Raw genomic sequence first — 26,255 nt, 5'->3', positions numbered from 1 at the left:
CGTACTGAAGGATTTTCATGCCATCAACAATGAATTGACTTTCCATGCCGTCAACGAGAAGCACACCTTTTTGTTTGACGAGTTGAAGATACTCAGTGTAAAGCGGAACTACACTAAATTATAAATCACTGACACTCTGGAAATCAAATTACATGCAAATTCCATTAATATACGTCGTGCATATCTCAAATCGGATTCGTGGTTAATTTGCACGCATACCCCAAGATATTAAATAATCTCTACATTTTTTAGAAATTCCTACTAGCTTACTTCATGTTACTTCTATCCTGTGACCAAGACAGACCTTCGAAAAGCCCCGATCTGCTTTAGTAAGCAAGTTGTTCAAAATTGTTTTAAATTATTTTAACTTTTATACACCGCATTCATTTTAATGATTGTATTATCAGACATAATGTCTTCTGGCACTCAACACACAACTCTGAGTGCCATAATGTCTTCTGGAACTCAGAGTTGTGTGTTGGTGGTCGGCTTGGGGGACCTTAGCTATCGAACGCGAATACATCAGACCATTCATATGTCTTTGAGTGAAGGAAGTCATTAAAAAATAGTTTTATGTTTGATTGAATTTAGGAGTGCATCCTGTTGAAGTATTCTACAAAAAAGCATTGAGGTAAATTCCTTTTTATTTCTATATATAAGGAGTCATACAAAACTTTAAATGTTTGTGCTGAAAGTGACTGGTGGAAGATCTTATAGCTGCTCAAACCAAACAACTTTGGATAACTCTGCTTGATGCTATTTACCCCATCCACAAAAGTTGGAATCAAATTACAAGTTAAATGATTGCAAATCTTTTCAAACATGTTGGATTTGAAAATTTTTTTTTTTTTTTTATAGCAGAATAACAAAATAAGTCTGAACAAATATTTCTTGGGGAACAAGGACTATGTTACATTTAGTGTTCATCAGAATTGATATAGTCTTGCAGAGAAAGTGCAAAATTAATTGGTAATGATGCTGTGAATTTGTCTCATATAGCAATTGACTACATTATATATACAAAGCTGTCTTCACAAAATATTTTATTGCAAAAATGAAATTAACTGTGAATAGAAATGATGCAATTAATACTCTCAAAACCTTTGAGTGTATTAATTAATCGATTAATAATTCTTAATCAAGAATTATTAATTGATTATTATAAATTTATTAAGATTAAGAATTATAATTCTTAATCAAGAATTATTGATTATTATAAATTTTTTTAAACTAATGATAAAGAATTTAAAATGACTTCTGCTTTTGGAGAAAAAATAATAGAATCAAGTACCAAGTATGCTCAAAAAAGAAAAGATGATTATTTTATTTGTATGTAGTAATTTTTCATTGAATGATTCTTTTCTTGAAAGTTATTCTCTTTTCAGAATTTTCTTATTTTTATGTACTCTATTTACTTTGCTTTAATTTGTCACAGTTATTAGGGTCTCACTGATGAAAGGTTACCAAGATTATATTGTATATAGTCTTATTAACAGTATGACCTCCTGGTGGCGCCTCCGTAGCCATGTGGGAAGGAGCAGCAGTGCGCAGCACACACGCTTCTTGATTAGACCGGGGTTCGAGCCCGTCACCACCAAGTACGGAGGATGCGGAAAGGTCAGGGGATGACCACTGCATATTCACGGAGCAATATGGCCTTAGTTGCTAATGCCCCTAAAAACCAAATAACAAACAGTAACCTCCTGGTATAAATTCATAATGAGTTATGCCTTTATAGTCAAAATATAATTCTAATACAACTTAACCACTAGACCTGTCAATGAGAGGGTTTTTTTATTATTTTTTTTTATTTCAGAGAGATGTGGGAGACTTCCATTCAGAGGATGAATGTTGTTTTGGCTACTAATCATAAAGTAATGATCATGTTTCAACTTCTCTCAATGTTGTTAGAAATCCTCAATCTTAGCCAAATATTTCACCCACGTCTTTTGAAAGGCCAGTTCTTTTTTCCCTGTGATCTGTTCTTATATACTTAAGAACAAAGAAGTTGCATGATCTTTGCATGTTTATCATGTTATTTGTGATGGCTTGGAAACTACCATGATATTCCAGATTTAAAGGCCGTCTTCAGTTTTTATTTAATGATCAGCCCAAGTAATGCTTCTAATATGGTAGACCAGTTTGTCATTTGTTAATGCAAAGGCTTTCACTCAATGTTGAATCCAGAGGGTGACTGGGGGTATTTCACCCTTGGTAAAAAATAGTAATTTTTATTTTATAAAACACAAATTCAATAAATTTATGTCAAATAAACATAACACGAAAAATCACATCAACTAATGTGGTACTTGTTAGGTGGTACACAGTGAAAATAAATCACTAAAATTCAAAAGACACGAAATTTTTAAAATAATTAAATGGGCAATATATCTGGCTGCACAAATTGTAACTAAAAGCCACTATTTCAAATGTCCGCATTTTCATTGTATGGTTTCAGGTTCCCTTTATTTTCACATGAACCATGTCTTGATAGTGTTTCACACAAACAGTCTACTCGTGATTAAATCTTTGTTTATATATCACAAACAAGATTGCAGGCCGCGAATAGGTTCACCTGAATTGGTTCCTGACACTTGCTGTTGTAATTGTAATTATAAAGTGTCCCACAGCTTTCAGGGGAGTCTGCAGCACACTAATTCAATTGTCAGCAGTTTCGCTTTATGCTTTTCACATTCCCTTTATTTATTTTTTTCACAGGAAGGATCTGCTTGTGACTAATTCAATATACAAAGAATGTTCAATTTTCTTTGTATACCACAATCAAGATGGATTGGTCACAGCCTATAAACAATACATTTTATATCCTTTTTATTATATATATATGCATCTGTACTGTAATATTTGAAAGCTTGCATGAAGATAACCTTAGAAGGCCCAAATTAGTTATCGGAAAAATTAATAAATAAAGTGATTGATATGGATGCAAAGATAAAAGAAAAGAAGAATAGGATTATTACAATACAGTACTTGCATGTTTGGTTATAATTTGTATTTTTTTTTTTTATTATTTTTTTTTTTTTGCAAATTTTAATCAGTGATTTTCATATTATTAAACTGTGATTATTGTCAGTAATGTGGTTTTTGTAAGCTGACTTTAGTATTTAGATGATAAATAATAAATATTTCCTTTTGTTTTCTCATATTCTCTTATTATAACATTCATAAATATGCATAATCCATATATTTATATTTATGCATATGTATACTGTATTTCTCCATGTATAAGAAAGATGCTCCCATGTATAAGACGCACCTTAATTTTGGGGTCCGAAATTTGAAAAAAAATGTATTACATAAAGTTATTGAACTCTAGTTTTATTCATCATAAAATTCATACAACTCATCACTGTCAAAACTCCCATCCATTAGCTTGTCCTCATCTGTGTCTAATGACGAATCACTGTCTTCATATATTGCCTCGTCCTCAGTTCCCTCTATGGCATTTGAAATGCCACACTTCTTAAATGACTTAACAACGATCTCAATCTTGATATTATCTCAGGATATTTTCACCCAGGTACAAACTTCTCCTATAGTTGGTTTCTTCACTCTCCCTGCTGCTGTCAAATTGTCCCCAGAAGACTTCATCCATTGGTTCCATTCATCTCTCATGTCAGCTTTGAAGGGTTTGTTAAATGCTGACATCAAGTGGTTGGAGCTGGGATGTCAAGGTATGACAGCAAGTTTTGTTTTTTGCTCTGCAGTAATCTTCTTTGTATTTTTTGTTATGTGTGCCCTGAACTGATCAAGCACCAATAGGGCAGGTTTGCATAAGAGCCCACCTGGTCTCCTGCTCCAAACTTTCTCAAACCAGATCTTCATCCCATCCTGATCCATTCAACCCTTGTCATGAACGTGGACAATCACTCCTCGAGGAATGTCTTCTTTTGGCATTGTTTTGCATTTGAAAATCAGCATAGGAGGCAGCTTGGTTCCATCGGCACAACAAGTTAGAACAACTGTATAATGGCTCTTTTCGTGTCCACTTGTCTTCACAGTTACAGTTTTCACCCCCTTCTTATCAACAGTTCTGTTACTTGGGACATCAAATTGAAGGGGGACTTTGTCCATATTTGCAATCTGTCCCAACTCAAACTGATGTGTCTTCTGACATTGAATGACAAAACGATGAAATTCAAGGACCTTCTGTTCATAGCTTTCAGGCATTTTTTGGGCAAGTCTGATGCATGTACACATGCTTAGTCCATTCCGTTTCATGAACCTGAAGCACCAATTGTGTCCTCCTTTGAAATCAGTAACTTCTTTTTCATCAGCAATTCTTCTTGCCTCATGCTGAAACTTCTTTTTCATCAGCAATTCTTCTTGCCTCATGCTGAACCATCTTTGTGGACACAGGAATTCCAATTGCCCTTTGCTCCTCAATCCATATCTTCAATTCCTTCTCTAAATCAGGCCATTTTGCTGACTTGCCTCTAATGGCCTTCTTCTGCCGTGGTGTTTTCAGTAGGGTTTCTTCCTCCCGTAGCCAGTCTCGGATTGTTTTCTCAGTTGGAGGAGGACCAAATTTACATTCAGCAACACGATTTCCATTCACTTTTGCAAACTGGATCACTTTTAACTTGAATTCAGCACTGTACGAAAATCTGTTCTGAGCCATTTCTGGGCAGAACGTGGCAAAACGTAACCTAATATACCGGTAACAAGTGCGAAATAATGAGCGCAAAGACAACAAGTGTGAAAAAGTGGGAAATGCAAGTAAAAAAAATCTACAACCACTGTATAATATGCACCCAGTTTTTAGACTCCAAATTTTTCGAAAAAAGGTGCGTCTTATACATGGGGAAATACGGTATATATATATATGCATATTATGCATATGTATATATATACAGGGTGATTCACTACCAGTGCGACAAACTTGCAGGAGGTGTAGGGGTCACAAAGACAAATCGGAATCACATAACATTGCAGGGTCCGAAATGCCTTTGTCATGCGGTAGAGGACGTTGAACGGGAGGTCGCGTGAACAGCGATCCCGCTGGAAGTCAGCATTTGCGAACCGTTTCTGTTGAAGACACCAAGTAGCAAAAGTCCTCCGGAGTGGATAATCCGCAGGCTCCAATGATTGGACGCGTTGCAGATGGTATGAACTCATTTGGTTTGTTGACAGTATCCTCCATACGGTGGATTGGGAAATACCCAATCGTTGGCCTATCGCTCGAGTACTCGTACTCAGATTGCCTTCTGCAAGACGTAGGACATACTCCTCATTGTCTGGCGTCCTCGTCGTTCGCTCTCGATTCATGGTACCTCTCGTGAAACAACCAGTCTCACGTAACCTTCTCATCATACAATTAAAATTGTATGATGAGGAGCATGCCTGTGGGGGAAACGTTCCTGGTACAAGCGCAGAGCGGCACGCCCATTACAGTCCGCATTACAGCCCATTACATTACATTACGCTCCATACGCAAGGTGCATGTCGGCCAGTTCAACGTTTGAATACTCATCCATCTTACTGCCTCGGAAACCGGTTCGCAAATGCTGACTTCCCACAGGATCGCTGTACACGCGACCTTCCGTTCAACGTCCTCTACCGCATGACAAAGGCATTTCGGACCCTGCAATGCTATGTGATTCCGATTCGTCTTTGTGCCCCCTACTACACCTGCAAGTTTGTCGCACTGGTAGTGAATCACCCTGTATATGCATATGTGTATATATATATATATATATATATATATATATATATATATATATATGCATAAATATAAATACACAGATTTGTTTGTAATATATACATATGTTATAAATGTTAAATTATAATAAAAAATATGCTACATGTACCCCCCGAAGTTTACATCCCCCCGGTGCAAATGCTCTGGATTCAACACTGCTTTCACTCCTTACATCATATTTTAGTGGTTTGACATTCAGTTATCGTACACTGATAAAGCTATCCTACCTCTTGATATCATATACTTTACAATCATTTTCAGTGCCTGTGGTTGAACCCTTTGAATACGCACAACTAAAATGCCAACTGTTGTAAAAAAGTTCTAAACATTTCTCCATTTAAAAATAGGTTTTCTTATTCAATTTTCAGATATTTTTAACAAATTTACTCCTGGAATTTTTTTGATCTTACCTTGTAGAAACTCACTGGTAATTGAAATCAACTATTTATGAAAGAACTGAAGTAATTTGAAAAGATATATATATATTTCTCTGTGACTTGCAAAAGTAAACAGGAATGGAACAGTCAGGGGTTATCTTAGAGAAATTACTTATCTCATGAAATTACAGATTGGGTTATTATGAACTGCTTTGAGAAGCTAAAATAAACTAGAATTTGAATCAAATATGGTTTAACATCTTTTATGCGCAACAGTATCAAAAGCTTTGCTGAAATCAAAGTATGTGATTTCAGCAAATTTTTTTTTTTTTTTTTTTTTTTTTTTTTTTTTTGGCTGATGCTGTATAAGCTTGCTTTCTTGCATCATATGCCTCTGCTAATGCTGTCAAAATTATATTTTCCATCCAGTTCCTTGGTCACTGCATCGTAATCCCCTTAACAAACCTGTGCTGTTATTTCAGTATTAATTGTATGCCTGTTCAGATGGTCCTGCATTACTTCTTTAACCAGCAATTCCATTATTTTCCCTGGAACAGATATTAAGGTAACAGGTCTGTAATTACTCACTTCACCCTTTGATCCCCCTTTATGAATTGGGGATACATTTGCACATCTCCAGTCCATAGAGGCCTCCCCTGAATCCAAGAATGCTTTCATAATTATGGCTAAGTGTTTGCTTACATCCTTTGCTGCCCCTCTTAATATAATTGGATAGATTTCATCCACACCAGGTGCCTTTTTCTGTGTCCGTCTTCCACAATTTCTGCTTCACTTTCCTTTCAATCATCACAAAGTCATTTAGCTCTTCGTTAGAGTTTGAAAAACTTCAGGTATCCCCTTCTCTAAAGAATTCCTCATGTGTAGATGCAAAATACCTATTCAGTTTGTCTGCAACTTGAGCAGGGTCATCCACAGTTAACTCATGGATATCAAGTGCCCAATGTGATTCAACCCCTTCCTTCTACTCTTAATATAAGCATCGAAGTCTTTGCTGCTTTTCTTTTTCCATTCTTTGCCAGAAACTGGGATTTCTTCTTCCAGTCACATAGCTCCCTAAGGAGCTGTTGTAGCCACCAACAAATTCCTTCAACTGCATCGATCGTGTGCTATACGAGCAGCATCGCAAAGTGTCATGACCAGAAGTTCACTGATCCCATCCTTCCACCTAGTTGCAGGTCTTCCTCTGCACCTCTTTCCCTCAGTTTTTCCTTCCATTATATTCTTCAACAGAAAGTTCTCCCTTCTTACTATATGACCAAAAAACTTGAGTTTTCTTTTGTTGATGCTATGAAGAAGAATTTTAGGCCTGCCAATTTTATTCAATACTCACTCATTTGTTCTTCGATCTAAGTAAGAAATATGCAGTATTCTCCTGTAACACCACATTTCAAATGCTTCAATTTTCTTCCTGTCAACTCTTTTCAGATTCCATCCTTCACATCCATAAGCGGCAACTGGAAAAATTAATGAATCAATGATTCTCAGTTTTGTCTTTAGGGGCAGGTCATGATCTCTCCATAATTTTATCAGATCAGCGACCAACGTTTTAGCAATTGCCTGTCTACTCTTTACATTGTTTGAGCAGTCACTATTTTTATTTATTCTTGACCCTAAATAATCAAATTCATCAACTTCTTCGATATCTTACCCATTAACCTTCACTTAACCGGAACCGAGATTATCACCAATCACCATAATTTTAGTTTTACACACATTCAGAAATAATCGTTTTTTCTTACTTGCTTCACATACTCTCCTCAGAGTTTCTTTCAGATGATTCTTAGAATTGCAAATTAGCACAGTATCATCTGCATAACGAAGGTTGTGTATCTTCAGTCCTCCAATTTTGATGCCAATCTCTAAATCTTCCAAAGCTTCACATATGATATCTTCGTCATAAAGATTAAAAAGGTGAGGTGACAAAATACAGCCCTGCCTGACATAGTTACTGACATAAAAGTCTGTGTTTCCCATGTTCATTTTCACATTTCCTTCCTGTTCCTGGTACAGTAGCTTAATCAGCTGAATTATGTGGATTGGGAAACCCATGATAGTCATCTCATCATATAGTTTCTCATCAGTAGCTATGCTACTGATGAGAAACTATAGGAAACGATGACCTTTGCCTCCGGGCCCTTTTTTTGGGCTTGGAGGCAAAGAACATGTTCAGGCCCCTACTTAATTAACGAAAATTGCAAAAAGAGGAGACAGCCAAATACGCCGGGTCCCTAAAGGGCCCAGGCCCGGAGGCAGTTGCCTTGCCTGCCTACATGGTAGCTACGACTGTTTCTCATGTTGAACACAATCAAATGCTTTTGCATAATCTATAAAACACAAAATGACTGGAACATTGAATTCTTTGCATTTTTCTATAATCAGTCGTAGGCTTAAGATCTGATCTCTGGTTCCTCTACCTCTTCTGGCATTTCTTCTTCAAGTTTTCTTGAGATTCTGTTCAATATGATTTTAAGAAGAATCTTGCTGACGTAAGAAATTAGGCTAATAGTCTTGTAATTTTCAGATCCTCTTTTTTTGGTAAGGGGATGAAAATTGATTTCTTCCAATCTGATAGTCACCATCCTGTTTCCCAAATTTTTACAATCATTTTATGAAAAAACTCGGCATCCTTCACACCTGTAGCTTTAATCAATTCCGCTGGGATTTCATCAATTCCAAGTGACTTGCCACACGTTAGTTCTCTGATGGCTTTTTCATCTTCTTCCTTCAGTGGAACTGGTTCATGATCACACTCTTGAAAAGGGGGTGGCAGATCATTAGTGCCAGCAGGTGCTTGGAAGAGCTGCTCACAGTATTCTTTCCATCTTCATTTGATTGTGTTCTCCTCTGTTAAAATTTCCCCTTTGGAGTCCTTAATTACATTAAGTTTTGTCTTAAGGACTTAATTACATCATACATCTTTTTTGTGTTGTTTCGTTTGTTGTGGTATTCAATTTCTTTACACTTTCGATTGATATAATCCTGTTTGTCCTGTCTTAAACAATGCTTGATGCTTTGCTTAGTTCCTGATACTCTTCGTTTCCTTGTACACCCTGGGCTTTTGCAGTTCTTCTCTGTTCAATAAGTTTAAAAGTGGCTTCTGTAATCAGTAGTGTCAAAACATCCTTTTTTGAGACCAGATCATCCATGAGTATCAAAACATCCTTTTTGGAGACCAGATCATCCATGAGTATCAAAACATCCTTTTTTGAGACCAGATCAAGAGCTGACTGGAGATTTTCATAATAAACGTTCATATCTTCATCTGTGGACTTGTGTCACCTCCGTAGCCAGGTGGGCAGGAGCAGCAGTGCGTAGCACACGTTTCTTGATTAGACCGGGGTTCGAGCCCGTGATCCCACCAAATACGGAGGATGCGGAAAGGTCAGGGAATGACCACCGCATATCCCCGGAGCAATATGGCCTTAGTTGCTAATGCTCCTAAAAACTAAATAACAACAACATCTGTGGATGTTTATGTCTGTGCATATGCAACTAAAATTGTGAGATTTACTGGCTGGCTCTGAAGTCTATCTGTCATCATTCTACTATTAATAGGATTGTATCCAAGAAGAGACCTCAAACATTCCTTATTCAAAATGACAGCGACACCATGTTCTTTTACTTGGTCACTTCCAGAAAAAACAACCAAAAACCCATTTCCACTTTTGAATGACCTTGTCCTGTCCACATGACTTCGGTTGCTCCTAAAATGTCAATTTTATACCTATCCATTCATTGATGACCATATCCATCTTGCCTTCTTTTAAACTTTTTACATTCCATGATATCCAGACTGAGATAATCATCTCCTTATTCCTGCTAGAAAAATTCCTGTATATCATTTTCCAAACCCCATGGGCTGCCCTGACAGCCTGTCTACACTGCTTAGAGAATTTCATATCTGACTGTACATTTACCATCAAGTCTTTTTCACTCTCCACTACCCTACTTATGATACCACACAGTTGGTACTTTAGTCTGGGATTACATTACTGCTACCTGTGTGCAGTACCTTAGATTTGTCAGTGTTAAACTTCACCTGCCACTTCTTAACTCATTTGCCTAATTTTTGTAGGTCTTGTTGCAATAGCATACCCTGATTATTGTCATTAACCACCCTACCAACTTTTGTATCATCTGCAAACTTAGACATTAAGCACACATGCCTTTATCAGTATCATTAATAAATACAGAAAAAGGCAAGAAGCTCCAGGAGCCCTGGGGGATTCCACTAATAATATTAGTCCAAGAAGAGCAACGCCCATTGATAACAACTGTCTTCTCCCACTCAACCATCCCTTTGTCCATAGCAGTAAATTGTCCTTAATGCCACACTGCTCCAATTTATACAGAAGTCTATAATGTGCGACAGTATCAAATGCTTTTCTGAACTCTAAGTATATGATGTCAAAATTATTTTTTGTATTTTGTTCCTTTGTTACCACATCACAGTATCCAGTAAGACTGATCAGATGAGATTTTCCCTTAACAAATCCATGTTGTGGCTGCAGTATAACTGTATTCTTGTCTAGCTGGTCCTGCACTATTTATTTATTCTGCAACTCCATTATTTTTCCTGTAATTACTTATGTTGCTCTTTGATCTCCCCCTTTATGAATTGGGGATACATTTCTCCATTTCTAGTTCATGGGGACCTCCCCTGAATCCAAGGATGCTCACATAATTATGACTAAAGGTTTACTTAACTCCTTTGCTGCTTCCCTTAATATAATTGGATAGATTACTTCCACCATAGGTGCCTTTATGTTTATTTTCAACAATTTCTCTTCCATCTTTGGCTTGGTGACAGCTTTCTGTAGTAGAATCTAGAAACAAGACCTCAGTTAGTTTTATTTGGAATGTTCTAATGCTTACTGAATTCACACCATTTGGTATCTAGGAACCAGACATTTGTTACATCAGGTAAAGGGTTTTCATTTCTTACCTTATATTTTTAAATAGTTCCTGGAACTAACTACTGGAAATTAGTTCAACAGATTAAGTTATCAAAAAACATATTCACAGGCCATGTAACTCGAAGTGGTTAAAAAAACCACTGTCTGACTAAAAAAAAAATTTTTATTTTATATTTTCTTTTTATGTAATTTTAAAATCAATGATGTATGTACCCTTGAAAAGGAACTGTGTTATGCTGCTACCAATGGCATTGAAACTATTAAAAAGTACTGAGAGTTTAAAGTACTTTTTTGTTATTGAAAATTTTAAATATTTTGTTTTATTATAAAATAAAATTTTATTTATTTTATTTTTTTTAATTAGCCTGAAGTACTGAAGAAAAAAAGTTCAGAAAGCTTACCACTTCTATTGATCTTGAATTCATTTATTATTTCACTTTTGTGGTTCTTTTATGGTTATGCAATAGAAAATTCTTTTATTCAGGTATAAAATTACTGAGTTTATGCTCACAGTAACTTTCATTATTTTAATTTTATCTTTAAAATAAGAACGTTAATAGCATACTAAAAATATATTTTTATGGTGTTTGAGTATGATATATTCTCATGAGAATATTCCTGTAGAAAAGGGTATTCACCAAAAGATTATTCTCAAGGAATAATTATCCTTTTTCAGTTTTTGATATGTTATTGCTTTCATTTATTTGATATATTATTACTTTCATTACTTTGATATATTGTTTTGAAAATTTATGCAGACACCAACCTTTTCACATTTTCGTTATTTTTTTAAATATTTTATTCTTCTGGTGCACCTCTGTATCTATCATATGTTTTATGTAAGCAATTCGAGCAAAATTACATAATGTGAAACAGTGATACTGATAGAGTATGTTTCCCTAATTAATTGTGTAAGGCACAGTAAAATTGTGATCTCGAGATGGAAGGGTATGGTGATGGGATATACATTTAGTTTCAGTTGATTTTCTTGTAGATTAATTGACATAAAACAAGGTTGGGAAACTTTTGTATGTCACTGATCTATAACTAAAATTGTGTCACAGAAAACTTGAAACTCTGTAAGTTAATCATGAGCCACACGTGTCCCTTATTGTTTTCTGTATTTATAAATGATATTGATGATGGTATATCAAGCTTAATGTCCAAGTGTGCAGATGATACGAAGGTTAGCAGGGTTGTCAAGGACACTACTGACGTTATGCTGCTGCAACAGCATTAGCATTAGTAGAGGCATTTGATGCAAGAAAGCAAGCTTATGCAGCATCAGCCAAAAAAAAAAAAAAAAAAAAAAACACTTCCACTTCACCCCTCTGTTCGTTCAAAATACTTGTCTAGCTAAGCCTTAAACTTATTTAGGCTATCAACTTCCACGACAAGGGATGGAAGTCTGTTCCACCAACCAACCACCCGCTGGCTAAAGGCAAATTTCTGCACGTCTATCCTACATCTGTCTTTCCTCAATTGGAATTTATGCCCTCTCAGGTGATTATTCTGAGCGAGAGGAAGAATCCCATCAGCATTGAGCATGCTCAAACCATTCAAGGCCTTATACACCTCTGTCAGATCACCTCGCTGGTGCCTAGTCTCCAGACACTGTAATTTGCAAAACTTAAGCCTTTCTACGTAAGAGCACCCCTTTGTTCCATTCACTAATCTTGTTGCCCTTCTCTGTACTCGTTCCAGCAGCTCTACATCCTTCTTGAAATGAGGCCTCCAGACCTGTATACAGTACTCTAGGTGTGGCCTGACCATTGCCTTATACAAGGGAATAATCACCTCCTTATCCCTGCTAGAAAAATTCCTATATATCATTGACAATACACCATGAGCTACTCTTGCAGACCGTCTGCACTGCTCAGAGAACTTCATATCTGCCTGCACAACCACCCCCAGGTCCCTTTCATTCTCTACCACTGTCAGTGTAGTACGACAGAGTTGATACGTTGCTCTGGGGTTGCTGTTTCCCATGTGTAGTACTTTACATTTGCCACCTCTCAGCCCATCTGCTCAACCTTTCCAGATCATTTTGCAGCAGCATAGTGTCAGTAGAGTCCTTGACAACCCTGCCTACCATTGTATCGTCTGCAAACTTCGACATTAAGCTTGATATACCATCATCAATATCATTTATGAATACAGAAAACAATAATGGACCCAACACTGAGCCCTGAGGGACTCCACTAATAACATTAGTCCACGACAAGCAGTGTCCATTGATTACCACTCTCTGTCTTCTCCCCCTCAGCCACCCCTTTATCTACAACAGCAATTTGCCTCCAATGTCACACTGCTCCAATTTGTGCAGCAGTCTTCCATGTGCAACAGTATCAAAAGCCTTTCTAAGATCCAAGTATATAATATCAAAGTTATTCCCTGCATCCAGTTCCTTTGTGACTGCATCATAGTATCCAAACAAATTGGTCAGGCAAGACTTCCCCTTAACAAAACCATGCTGTGTCCGAGCTATAACTGAAGTCTTGTCTAAATGATCCTGCAGTGCTTCTTTAACTAGTGCCTCCATTAATTTTCCTGGAACAGAAGTTAAACTCACAGGTCTATAATTACTTGTGTCAGCCTTTGATCCTCCTTTGTGAATTGGGGTCACATTTCCACATCTCCAGTCTGTGGGTACAAGGAAGTCCCCTGAGTCCAAGGAAGCTCTCATAATTATGGCTAAGGGTTTGCTTACTTCCTTTGCTGCCTCCTTTAATATAACTGGATGGATCCCATCCACCCCGGGTGCCTTTCTTGTGTTTATCTTCAACAATTTCTCCTCCACTTTACTCTCAGTTATTACAAGATTCTCTAGCTTACTGCTAGAGTTGAATACACCTCTGGCTTTCCCCTCGCTAAATAACTCCTCATGTGTGAATGTCGAATGCAAAATATTCATTTAGTTTGTTAGCTACATGAGCAGGATCATCAACAGTTGACCCATCGATATCAAGTGGACCAATCTGATTCATCCCCTTCCTTCTAGAGTTTACATAAGTAAAGAACACTTTGCTGTTTTTCTTTGCATCCCTTGCCAAAGATTTCTCGTAATCTGCCTTCGCCTGCCTAACCTCCTTTGTAACTTGGTTACAGATCAACTTGTATCTATCATAGGCTTCTGTGTCATGTGTTAATTTGTATGTATCCCATGCATGTTTCTTCTCTGCCATATGCCTCATCAGTTCATCTGACATCCATTTAGGCCTAAACCTTGAACAATATTTCTTAGTTGGTATGTAAAGCCTAGTAGCTTCCAAGATAAGTTCTTTGAATGCTTCCCATTTTGCATTTGCTGTTGGTAACATCATCAGTTGGTCCCACTGTATAGAATTTAAATACTGTCTCAGTCCATCATAGTCGCCTTTACGAAAGCAATAACCCTTCCCTTTACCCCTAATGGTAGTTACCTCTTTGAGTAAATCCCACTTCAGCACACTGTGATCACTGCCACCTAGTGGTTCATTTATCTGCAGATTCTTAATGCATGAAGAATCACTGCTGATAATCAAATCAAGAGTATTCCTCCCTCTAGTTGCCTCCCGGACATGCTGATGTAGAAAACAATCATCCAATAAATCCACAAAAGCCTTGCTAGTGTGTGAGTGACCAGCCCCCAAATTCCAGTCAATATCTGGGAAATTAAAATCTCGCATTATAAGACTCTCTGATTTACTGGCCCACTCTATTTCCCTGTACAGTTTCTTATTATACTCATCAGAGTCATTAGGCCTATAGCACATTCCTACTCTCAATTTTGATCTCCCAATGCTTATGTCACACCAAACTGACTCGACACTGCACTGTCCAGCGATGTCCACTGACTTCACTTCCTTGGATTTTATGTATTTCTTAACTAATAGCATAACCCCTCCTCCCTTCCTATCCAGTCTATCCTTTCTGTAGACGTTGTACTCCCCAAATTCCAGTTCTGCATTCCTTATATCTGTGTGACACCACGTCTCTGATATCCCAACAATATCTGCCTTTGATGTTTTGAGCAATACCTCAAATTCATCAAATTTATTTACTAAACTTCTAGCATTGGTGTACACGCAAGTATACATGCACCTATTTCTATTCTTAGCTACCCTAACACAACCCATGTGTTTACTTGTACTGCAATGACTCCCAGCAGTCTCTGAAATATCCTGCATCTTGTTTTTCAGGCTTCTGCTCATTCCAATAGAAGCAGTGCAAGAATCTCTTTCACCTCTGCCAGTGGCTACTGTTAATCTATTCGTCTTTGTCTCCCCCCAAGCTAGCAGTTTTCCGACCCACCTAACACTGCCTCGATAGCATCAGCAAATATTCTTGCACCCTTTCTATTTAAGTGTATCCCATCCCTGTAGAAGCAATCTCTCCTGTTAACAAGTACAGTCCAGGCTGAAAAAAATTCTACCCCTTGAGCCTTGCACAATCTTTCCAGGGCCGAATTGATCGACAAGGCTCTCATCATATACTCCCTCCTATCGTGTCTGGGCAGAATTGCAGACACTTTCAAATTCAACCCTATTTCATGGCTTTTTTTCAACAGTGACCTGTACTTGTTAAGCAATTCTGCCGGTCTCCTACTCTTGATATCATTAGTACCAACGTGTAAAACTATATCACCTTTTGTGCCCTTAAAAGATGATATCTGCTCTACAACGTCATCAACCTTTGCCTCTGGCAGACACACCCTGGTCCTGTTCCACCTATCCTTTTTACAAAGCATGTTCCCCGTTTCCCTGACAATAGAGTCACCAACAACTACTAGTTCCTTTGGGACCAGCGCATTCTGCCTTGTGGGTTGCTGCTGGATCTGGAAAGGTTGATGACGGATCTGGAACAGGATCTGGAAAGGTTCAGCAGATGGGCTGAGAGGTGGCAAATGAAGTTTAACATTGACAAATGTAAAGTACTACATATGGGGAAACAGCAACCCCAGAGCAACGTATCAACTCTGTGGTACTACACTGACAGTGGTAGAGAAGGAAAGGGACCTGGGGGTGATTGTGCAGGCAGATATGAAGTTCTCTGAGCAGTGCAGACGGGCTGCAAGAGTAGCTCATGGTGTATTGTCAATGATATATAGGAATTTTTCTAGCAGGGATAAGGAGGTGATTATTCCCTTGTATAAGGCAATGGTCAGGCCACACCTAGAGTACTGTATACAGGCCTGGAGGCCTCATTTCAAGAAGGATGTAGAGCTGCTGGAACGTGTACAGAGAAGGGCAATAAGATTAGTGAATGGAACAAAGGGGTGCTCTTACGAAGAAAGGCTTAAGTTTTGCGAATTACAGTGTCTGGAGACTAGGCACCAGCGAGGTGATCTGATAGAGGTGTACAAAGCCTTGAATGGTTTGAGCATGCTTAATGCTGATGGGATTCTTCCTCTTGCTCAGAATAATCACCTGAGAGGGCATAAATTCAAATTGAGGAAAGATAGATGTAGGATAGATGTGCGGAAATTTGCCTTTAGCCAGCGGGTGGTTGGTAGGTGGAACAGACTTCCATCCCTTGTCGTGGAAGTTGATAGCCTAAATAAGTTTTAATCTTCAGCTGGACAGGTATTTCGAACAAACAGAGGGGTGAAGTGGAAGTGGTTATTTTTTATTTATTTATTTTACTTTTCTTTTTTTTTTTTTTTTGGCTGATGCTGCATAAGCTTGCTTTCTTGCATCAAATGCCTCTACTAATGCTAATGCTAATGTGTGTAATACATTACTAAACACATTGCACAGTCATTTTATGTAATTATAATAATGATTTATCTAATTTCATATTTTTAACAAAATATTCAAGTGTAAAGCGAGGTGATCTGATAGAGGTGTATAAAGCATTGAATGGTTCAAGCATGCTCAATGCTGATGGGATTCTTCCTCTTGCTGAGAATAATCACCTGAGAGGGCATAAATTCAAATTGAGGAAAGACAGATGTAGGATAGACGTGCGGAAATTTGCCTTTATCCAGCGAGTGGTTGGTTGGTGGAACAGACTTCCATCCCTTGTCGTGGAAGTTGATAGCCTAAATAAGTTTAAGGCTCAGCTGGACAGGTATTTTGAACGAACAGAGGGGTGAAGTGGAAGTTGTTTTTTTTTATTTTATTTTATTTTTTTTGGCTGATGCTGCATAAGCTTGCTTTCTTGCATCAAATGCCTCTACTAATGCTAATGCTAATGCTAAATACCATAGTAGAATGCACCATGTACTAAGATTAGTTTCCTAAATGTTGTTTGTTTGGAGATTTTCTAAAGACATGCACATTATGTTCTGTTGATGCATAATATATTAAGGTTTTGTTGATGTATAATAAATTAGTTAGAATATAAATAAAATTTAAAATAAAAAGTTAGAAATTAAATAAATAAATTAATGATACATAAAAATTAAATGCACAAAACATAGCCCTCAAACCAAATATCGAAGTAAGCTTGTTATGAACAGTAAGGGTCATGAGTAATGGTTATGAAATGGTCACATATTTTGATTTGTTCAGATAGGGGAGCACCAGACATAGAAAGTTGAAAAACCTGCCTTAGCAAATAAATGTGGTAATATTTTGGACTCATGGGTGGTTTATGAGAAAAGTAGTAACCAACTTCTTTGTGCTACTTTTGATGTCTGGCCTGCTCATTTTTGAATGCTCAAAAGTGCAAGGAGGACATTTTGAATGATCTTTTTGGATTTTGTTATTTATTTTGTAAATAATATTAAAGCAAAATTTTTCATCTTCATGTTTGTTTGTTGTTGTTTGTTTGTTATTTGGTTTTTAGGAGCATTAGCAACTAAGGCCATATTGCTCCGGGATATGCGGTGGTCATTCCCTGACCTTTCCGCATCCTCCGTATTTGGTGGTGACGGGCTCGAACCCCGGTCTAATCAAGAAGCGTGTGCTACGCACTGCTGCTCCTTCCTACCTGGCTACAGAGGCACCTCATCTTCATGTAATTCTCATCTTTTTTCAACAAGTATCTCTGTCTGCTCAGCCTTCAACCCGTGGTACTAAGTACTATAGATTCTAATACCTTTCACGCTTGGAGCTTTTTATTAAAAAAAAAAAAAAAAAAGACTCAAATATACATTTCTTATTTAGGTTTTATAGTAAAAGTCAGTATATTTTAATCTAATTTTCAGTATTTAATTATCTTATTTTTAGTATGCCCTTCTTGGAATGTATATATACAGGCTAGCATCCCAAAATGTTACTTGTCACCTGTTTGTAAAGTCAGGATTCGAATCCTATCAGTGACCCAGAATATGCAGATTAATACATTTTGGGACTTATTTTTGAAAAGAATAAGTTCTTTTCAAGTAGGGTATATTACCTTATTTCAGAAGAATTGCAGAGCTATTTCTGAGTTTTTCATCTAGTAGACAGATTACCTCAAAATATATTCAGCTTACATCACGTGAAGATATATTAATGCCTCATGATCTGATTTGTGTTAACACAAATTGCAAACAATCCCAGCTTTGTTGTCGTAATTTTCTGCAATTATTTCTGCATTTATTATAATTTTAGCAGAAGAAACCAGTATTTGCTTTTATTAAAATAATAAAAAAAGTAGATATTTTTGTTTCCCTGATAGTCACTCTTCAAGTGACTATCAGGTTGTTTGAATATTTTATTAGCCATTACCCCCTTCCAATACAATTTTATGTTATCCATATATTTGAGTTATTTTTATTTTCTGAAAATTACTAACTCAGCTTTTTATGTTAAGGTTCCTAATTTTATCTCTGCTGTTGTATCAGGAATTCAGTTGTGTATCATTTGGATTTATTATGAGAAGGCACATGCTGAGGTAAAAAAATTACTTATGGTTGTTTAAAAATATTGCACCTTTTAATTGTTTTTTTATAATTCATTAAAGTAGGATAAGATTATCTTCTTTAGGAAATAATATAACATTGAGTGCTTGAGGCATTATTTATGTTAAAAAATATAAAATTCTTAAATATTAAACTTTTTTCTCATTCACACAACATTTTACATTCACAATTAAACTTTATGCTTGAAATGTATAACAGAAAAAAAAATTAAACAAGATTTGATTTGTGAAAGATATCAATTTAAGAAATTAAACAAAATGTTTATTTTATTTATAACAAATTAAGAAGAAAATTTTACATATTTTATTATTCAGAAAAGGCAGTCAGTTTGAATTCTCAGGTTTGAGCTTGGCCTGGATTTGAATCATATGCCAGTGGATGGTGCGAAACTCTTTATAAAATTTTTAATTCAAACAAAAAAAAAAGTAAAACTCAATTACACAGTATACAAAACAAATAATGTTATTTGTTTTTTTTTAGGAGCATTAGCAACTAAGGCCATATTGCTCCGGGGATATGTGGTGGTCATTCCCTGACCTTTCTGCTTCTTCCGTATTTGGTGGTCACGGGCTCTAACCATGGTTTAATCAAAAGGCGTGTGCTATGCACTGCCACTCCTGCCCACCTGGCTATGGAAGTGCCTAGAGCTTGCACTTCATCATCACGCAACACAGCGGCAACCCTAAAGGCAGAATGCGCTGGTCCCACAGAGGAACTAGTAGTTGTTGGTGACTCTATTGTCAGGGAAACAGGGAACATGCTATGTAAAAAGGATAGGTGGAAGAAAAGACAGGACCAAGGTATGTCTGCCAGGGGAAAAAGTTGATGACATTGTAGAGCAGATATAATCTTTTAAGGGCACAAAAGGTGATACTGTTGTACACGTTGGCACTAATGATATTAAGAGTAGGAGACCGGCAGAATTACTTAACAAGTACAGGTCACTGTTGAAAAAAAGCCATGAATTAGGGTTGAATTTGAAAGTGCCAGCAATTCTGCCCAGACACAACAGGAGGGAGTATATGATGAGAGTCTTGTCGATCAGTTTGGCCCTGGAAAGATTGTGCAAGGCTCAAGGGGTAGAATTTTTTCAGTCTGGTCTGTACTTGTTAACAGGAGAAACTGCTTCTACAGGGATGGAATACACTTAAATAAAAGGGTGCAAGAATATTTGCTGATGCTATCAAGGCAGTGTTAGGTGGGTCAGAAAACTGCTAGCTTGGGGGATACAAGGACTAATAGATTAACAGTAGCCACTGGTAGAGGTGAAAGTGATTCTTGCACTGCTTCTATTGGAATAAGCAGAAGCCTGGAAAAGAAGATGCAGGGTATTTCAGAGACTGCTGGGAGTCATTGCAGTCTTAGCTGCCCTAACACATGGGTTGTGTTAGGGCAGCTAAGAATAGGAACATGTGCATGTATTCTTGCGTGTACACCAATGCTAGGAATTTGGAAATAAATTTGTTGAATTTGAGATATTGCTCAAAACATCAAATGCAGATATTGTTGGGATATCATAGTCGTGGTGTCACACAGATGTAAGGAATGCAGAACTGGAATTTGGGGAGTACAATGTGTACAGGAAGGATAGACAGGATAGGAAGGGAGGACGAGTTATGCTATTAGTTAAGAAACATATAAAATCCAAGGAAGTGAAGCCAGTCAACATCACTGGACAGTGCAGTGTCGAGTCGGTTTGGTGTGACATTTTCATTAGGAGAACAAAATTGAGAGTAGGAGTGTGTTATAGGCCTAATGACTCTGATGAGTATAATAAGAAACTGTACAGGGAAATAGAGTGGGCCAGTAAATCAGAGAGTCTTATAATGGGGGATTTTAATTTCCCAGATACTCACTGGAATTTGTGGGTTGGTCACTCACACACTGGCAAGGCTTTTGTGGATTTATTGGATGATTGTTTTCTACATCAGCATGTTCGGGAGGCAACTAGAGGAAGTAATACTCTTGATCTGATTATCAGTAGTGATTCTTCATGCATTAAGAATCTGTAAATAAACGAACCATTAGGTGGCAGTGATCACAGTGTGCTGAAGTGGGATTTACTCAAAGAGGTAACTACCATCAGGGGTAAAGGGAAGGGTTTTTGCTTTCGTAAAGGCGACTACGGTGGTCTGAGACAGTATTTAAATTTTATATACGGTGGGATCAACTGATGATGTTCCAACAGCAAATTCAAAATGGTAAGCATTCAAAGAATTAATCTTGGAAGCTACTAGACTTTACATACCAACTAAAAAATATTGTTCAAGGTACATAAATGGATGTCAGATGAACCAATGAGACATATGGCAGAGAAGAAAAATGCATGGGATACATATAAATTAATGGGTGACATGGAAGCTTATGATAGATATAAGCTGGTCTGTAACCAAGTCACAAAGGAGATTAGGCAGGCAAAGGCAGATTATGAGAAATCCTTGGCAATGAATGCAAAGAAAAACAGCAAAGAGTTCTTTACCTATGTAAACTGAAGAAGGAAAGGGATAAATAAGATTGGTCCACTGGATATTGATGGTTCAACAGTTGAGGATCCTGTTCAGGTGGCTAACAAACTAAACGAGTATTTTGCATCTACATTCACACATGAGGAGTTATTCTGGAAGGGGAATGTCATAGGTGAAGTAAACATTGGCAGTGAGCTAGATGATTTTGTAATAACTGAGAGGAAAGTGGAGGAGAAATTGTTGAGGATAAACATAAAAAAGGCACCTGGGATGGATGGGATCTATCCAGTTATATTAAAGGAGGCAGCAAAGGAAGTAAGCAAACCCCTAGCCATAATTACGAGAGCTTCTTTGGACTCATGTGAGATACCCATAGACTGGAGATGTGCTAATGTGACCCCAATTCACAAAGGAGGATCAAAGGGCGACACAAGTAATTATAGACCTGCTAGTTTAACTTCTGTTCCAGGAAAATTAATTGAGGCACTGTTTAAAGAAGCACTGCAGGATCATCTAGACAAGACTTCAGTTATAGCTCGGACACAGCATGGTTTTATTAAGGGAAAGTCTTGCCTGACCAATTTGATTGGATACTATGATGTGGTCACAAAAGAACTGGATGCAGGGAATAACTTTGATATCATATATTTGGACCTTAGAAAGGCTTTTAATACTGTTGCACATGGAAAACTGCTGAACAAATTGGGGCAGTGTGGCATTGGAGGCAAATTGCTGCTATGGATAAAGGGATGGTTGAGTGGGAGAAGACAGAGAGTGGTAATCAATGGACACTGCTCATCGTGGACTAATGTTATTAATGGAGTCCCTCATGGTTCAGTGTTGGGTCCATTCTTGTTTTCTGTATTTATAAATGATATTGATGATGGTATATCAAGCTTAATGTCCAAGTTTGCAGACGATATGAAGGTTGGCAAGGTTGTTAAGGATACTAATGACAGTATGCTGCTGCAACAAGATCTAGAAAAGTTGAGCAGATGGGCTGAGAGGTGGCAAATAAAGTTTAACATTGACAAATGTGAAGTACTACATATTGGAAGCAGTAACCCCAGAGTGACGTATCAACTCTTTGGTACTACACTGACAGTGGTAGATTATGAAAAGGACTTTGGGGAAATTGTGCAGGCAGATATGAAGTTTTCTCAGCAGTGCAGACGGTCTGCAAGAGTAGCTCATAGTGTCTTGTCAATGATATACAGGAATTTTTCTAGCAGGGATGAGAAGGTGATTATCCCCTTATACAAAGGGTACTAGGAAAGTTTTGCAATACAGCTTTGTTTATTTAATTTTTTCAAAGTAATTTCCTCTACATTCAATACACCTCTCCATCCTCCGAAACCAATCTTGAAACCAGTTCTGCCAAGTTTCACTAGGGAGTAAAGCACACTTGTTGTCCCAAGCCCGTAGAAGGTCCTCATCACTGGAAAACCGCCTCCCTTTTAGCTTCATTTTCACATGCGGGAACAGTGCAAAGTCGCAGGAAGCAAGGTCTGGACTGTAGGGAGGGTGCTCGAGAAGTTTCAGTCCTGTTGTGGTCAAATATTCGGTGCAGGCTTTGGCGCGGTGAGCTGCAGCATTATCGTGATGGAGGTACCAGGTGTCCATTCTTGACTTTGGCCGCAGGTTCCTCATAGATCCAATGACTTTAGGCAGGCATTGTTCAGTATACCACTTAGCTGTGACTGTCTTCTGCGTGTCCAAAACGACACATTCCACAGTCCCACTCGATTTGAAAAATACAGCTATCATTTTCTTCTTTACAGATCGGGATTTTCTGAAAATTACGGGTGTGTCGTCATCATCAAAGACCCAAACTTTGTTTTGAGCCTTGGTCGGCAGATCGTAATAGTACAGCCAAGTCTCGTCACCTGTCACGATGTTGTTCACATACCGAGATTGTTCCTTATCAAACTTTTTTAACATCTCCCGGCACCAAGTCACACGTCGTGTCATCTGCTCTTCAGTCAGTTGATGCGGCACCCAGAGAGAACAAAGTTTCTTCACGTGCAAATGATCTTGCAGAATCGAACGAATTGCTGGTGCATTTAGGCCCAAAGTATCCTCTATCTGTTGGTAGGTCACTCGCCTGTTTTCGTCAAGCATTTTCCTCACAGCAGTAACGTTTTCCTCCGTAACTGACATTCGTGGCCTTCCCGGCCTCTCAGAATCCTCCAGAGTGAAATTTCCCCTTTGGAATTCTCTATACCACCTGAATATCGTTGTACGATGTGGACAATCATCATCTAGTGCAAGAGTCATTTCTTCTAAGCACTGGTCTATGGTTAAACCACGCACGAAATTATACCACAAAACTGTCCTTATGTCATTTCGTGACCACGATGCCATCGCAAACACTTTACACTCTCACTACTAATGAATAACTGAGCCCATCGACTTGGCGCGGCGGCTACTATGCACGCATGAACATGTCTCAACGTGCAGCAACAAGCAGCTTCCTGTGATTCATTGTTGCGTCATATTGCAAAACTTTCCTAGTACCCTTTGTATAAGGCAATGGTCAGGCCACACCTTGAGTACAGTATATCGGTCTGGAGGCCTCATTTTAAGAAGGATGTAGAGCTGTTGGAGCTCTACTAATGCTAATGCTAATTGTTGTTAACTTTTCTTTTGTGACAGATAAATTGATATTGTTTTTTATATGCTGTTATTTTTTATGGCTAAATTTGTGCCTAGTTTTATGCACTAGTTCTAATATATAAAAGTGATATCATTTTAGCATTAGCATTAGCAGAGGCATATGATGCAAGAAAGCAAGCTTATGCAGCATCAGCCAAAAAAAAAAAAAAAAAATAAAATAAAATACGCTCCCATTTCACCCCTCCGTTCGTTCCAAGTACCTGTCCACCTCAGCCTTAAATTTATTTAGGCTATCAACTTCCACAACAAAGGATGGAAGTGTGTTCCACCAACCAATCACCCGCTGGCTAAAGGAAAACTTCCACATATCAATCCTACATCTCTCTTTTCTCAATTTGAATTTATGCCTTCTCAAATGATTATTCTGAGCAAGAGGAAGAATTCCATCAGCATTGAGCATGCTCAAACCATTCAAGACTTTATACACCTCAATCAGATCACCTCACAGATGCCTAGTCTTCAGACACTGTAATTTGCAAAATTTAAGCCTTTCTTCGTAAGAGCAACCCTTTGTTCCATTCACTAATCTTGTAGCCCTTCTGTGTACTCACTCCAGCAGCTCTACATCCTTCTTAAAATGAGGCCTCCAAACCTGTATACAGTACTCAAGGTGTGGCCTGGCCTTATATAAGGGGATAATCACCTCCTTATCCCTGCTAGAAAAGGAGGTCTCAAAGGATATCCTGGAGGTTACAGAGTAACATAAGCACGTGGAGATGGGAGAAATCCCAGGTGCCGTCTGACTCGAACATACCTTATACCTTAGTAACATAAGTGCAGATTGTTTGTTTGTTTGTTATTTGGTTTTTTGGAGCATTAGCAACTAAATCCATATTGCTCCGGGATATGCAGTGGTCATTCCCTGACCTTTCCGCATCCTCCGTATTTGGTGGTGACGGGCTCGAACCCCGGTCTAATCAAGAAGCGTGTGCTACGCACTGCTGCTCCTTCCCCCCTGGCTACGGAGGCACCTATAAGTGCAGAGATGGGAGAAATCCCAGGTGCCATCAGACCCTCAACATACCTAATAGTAACATAAGCAGTTAAAAACAAATTACTGTTTGCTATGACTGTTAGGTGTCATGGAATGATTGTAGCTCTCTTTTATACCAAAAATGGTAGGTTGAGAAAAAGTGCCTTAACTGATAATTTTTATATACTAGTCATTATGTTACCTAAAAGTTTTTTCTTTATTTTTTAACCCAGCATTTCTCAAACTATGTAGTGCAATCCCCTTCTTTCCAGGAGGGTTGTAGCTGGATGCGGCTGAATATGTAATGTATAAAAAATTATCTTCATTCATAGTAAAAATGAATGTTAAATCTCAGATACATTATTAACTCTTGCTATATTAACCGAATAACAGGACACAAACTCTTTTTCTTGCTATTTATGCTATTATGTTTTGTTTCTATTTTTATCATAGTGTTGGGAGGTGTAGTCATGATAAAAAATATCTAAGGTTAATGAAGTTTTATTTTGTCTGTTCTTTAGTTAATTGTATTTATATTTCTTACTACAGAATTCCAAACCTGATAATTTTTGTTTATTTCCAATAAAATATTGCTATGAAAGTTACTGAGATATTTATTTATTGCCCAATTTTAAACTCAATGTAATTATTAGTTTTACTCTTGGTGGAAGGGGTAGGTGTCACACAAATTCATTTATCATTTTAGGGGGTCATGGTATCACAAAGTTTGAGAAACCCTGTTTTAACCTAACACTAAAAGAGACCAAATGTTTGATGTTTTGAAAGTTTTATATCACCACTCACATTTAAAACTTGTTTTTAGAACTCTTTATTCAATGACAAGAAATACATTGTTAGTGTACATTTCAGTATAGCCCTTGAGAGCCACATGGCTAAGAGTTTTATGCTAATATCATCATTCCTGAACTTTACCCTCACTACATGGACTTTCCATATAGCAATTTTATTAAATAACAGTAATAATATAAAAATCTGTTGAATAATAAATAAAATATAAGTTAGCCTTTGCAACCTGGTACCCCTTACAATCAATCATTGCAAGTAGCAGTGATTAACAGGACTAGCTCCCTCTTACTGATTGTTTTCCTCTTAGTGTTAGTTAACCAACATTAGTTAGTCCTGTGTTAGTTAGTGTGTTTATTCCCCCTTGCAGCTGGTTTAAAATTGGGAACTCATTTTCTAGTTTTAAAACAGCAACATAGGATGGGATCACTCTAACACTAAAAAGCAACTAGTGGGAGGGGCTAGGCCTGTCG

At 37.6% G+C, this 26,255-nt stretch overlaps 1 protein-coding gene across 1 annotated transcript in view; it reads left to right on the top strand.

Moving 5' to 3' along the window:
* The window catches only part of LOC150091028 (uncharacterized), a 41,107-nt gene that overhangs the window by 8,010 nt on the left and 6,842 nt on the right, over positions 1-26,255 (top strand). The window contains exon 3 of the mRNA XM_090381273.1: positions 18,756-18,836. Within this exon, the coding sequence (XP_090237399.1) occupies positions 18,756-18,836 (81 nt within the window). The remainder of the gene's footprint in view (positions 1-18,755; positions 18,837-26,255) is intronic.

Source organism: Mastigoproctus giganteus, chromosome 1 (genome assembly GCF_048544385.1).
Source record: "Mastigoproctus giganteus isolate SK-2022 chromosome 1, ASM4854438v1, whole genome shotgun sequence".
NCBI classification, from domain to species: domain Eukaryota; kingdom Metazoa; phylum Arthropoda; class Arachnida; order Uropygi; family Thelyphonidae; genus Mastigoproctus; species Mastigoproctus giganteus.
This window is presented reverse-complemented; position numbering and strand designations above follow the sequence as displayed.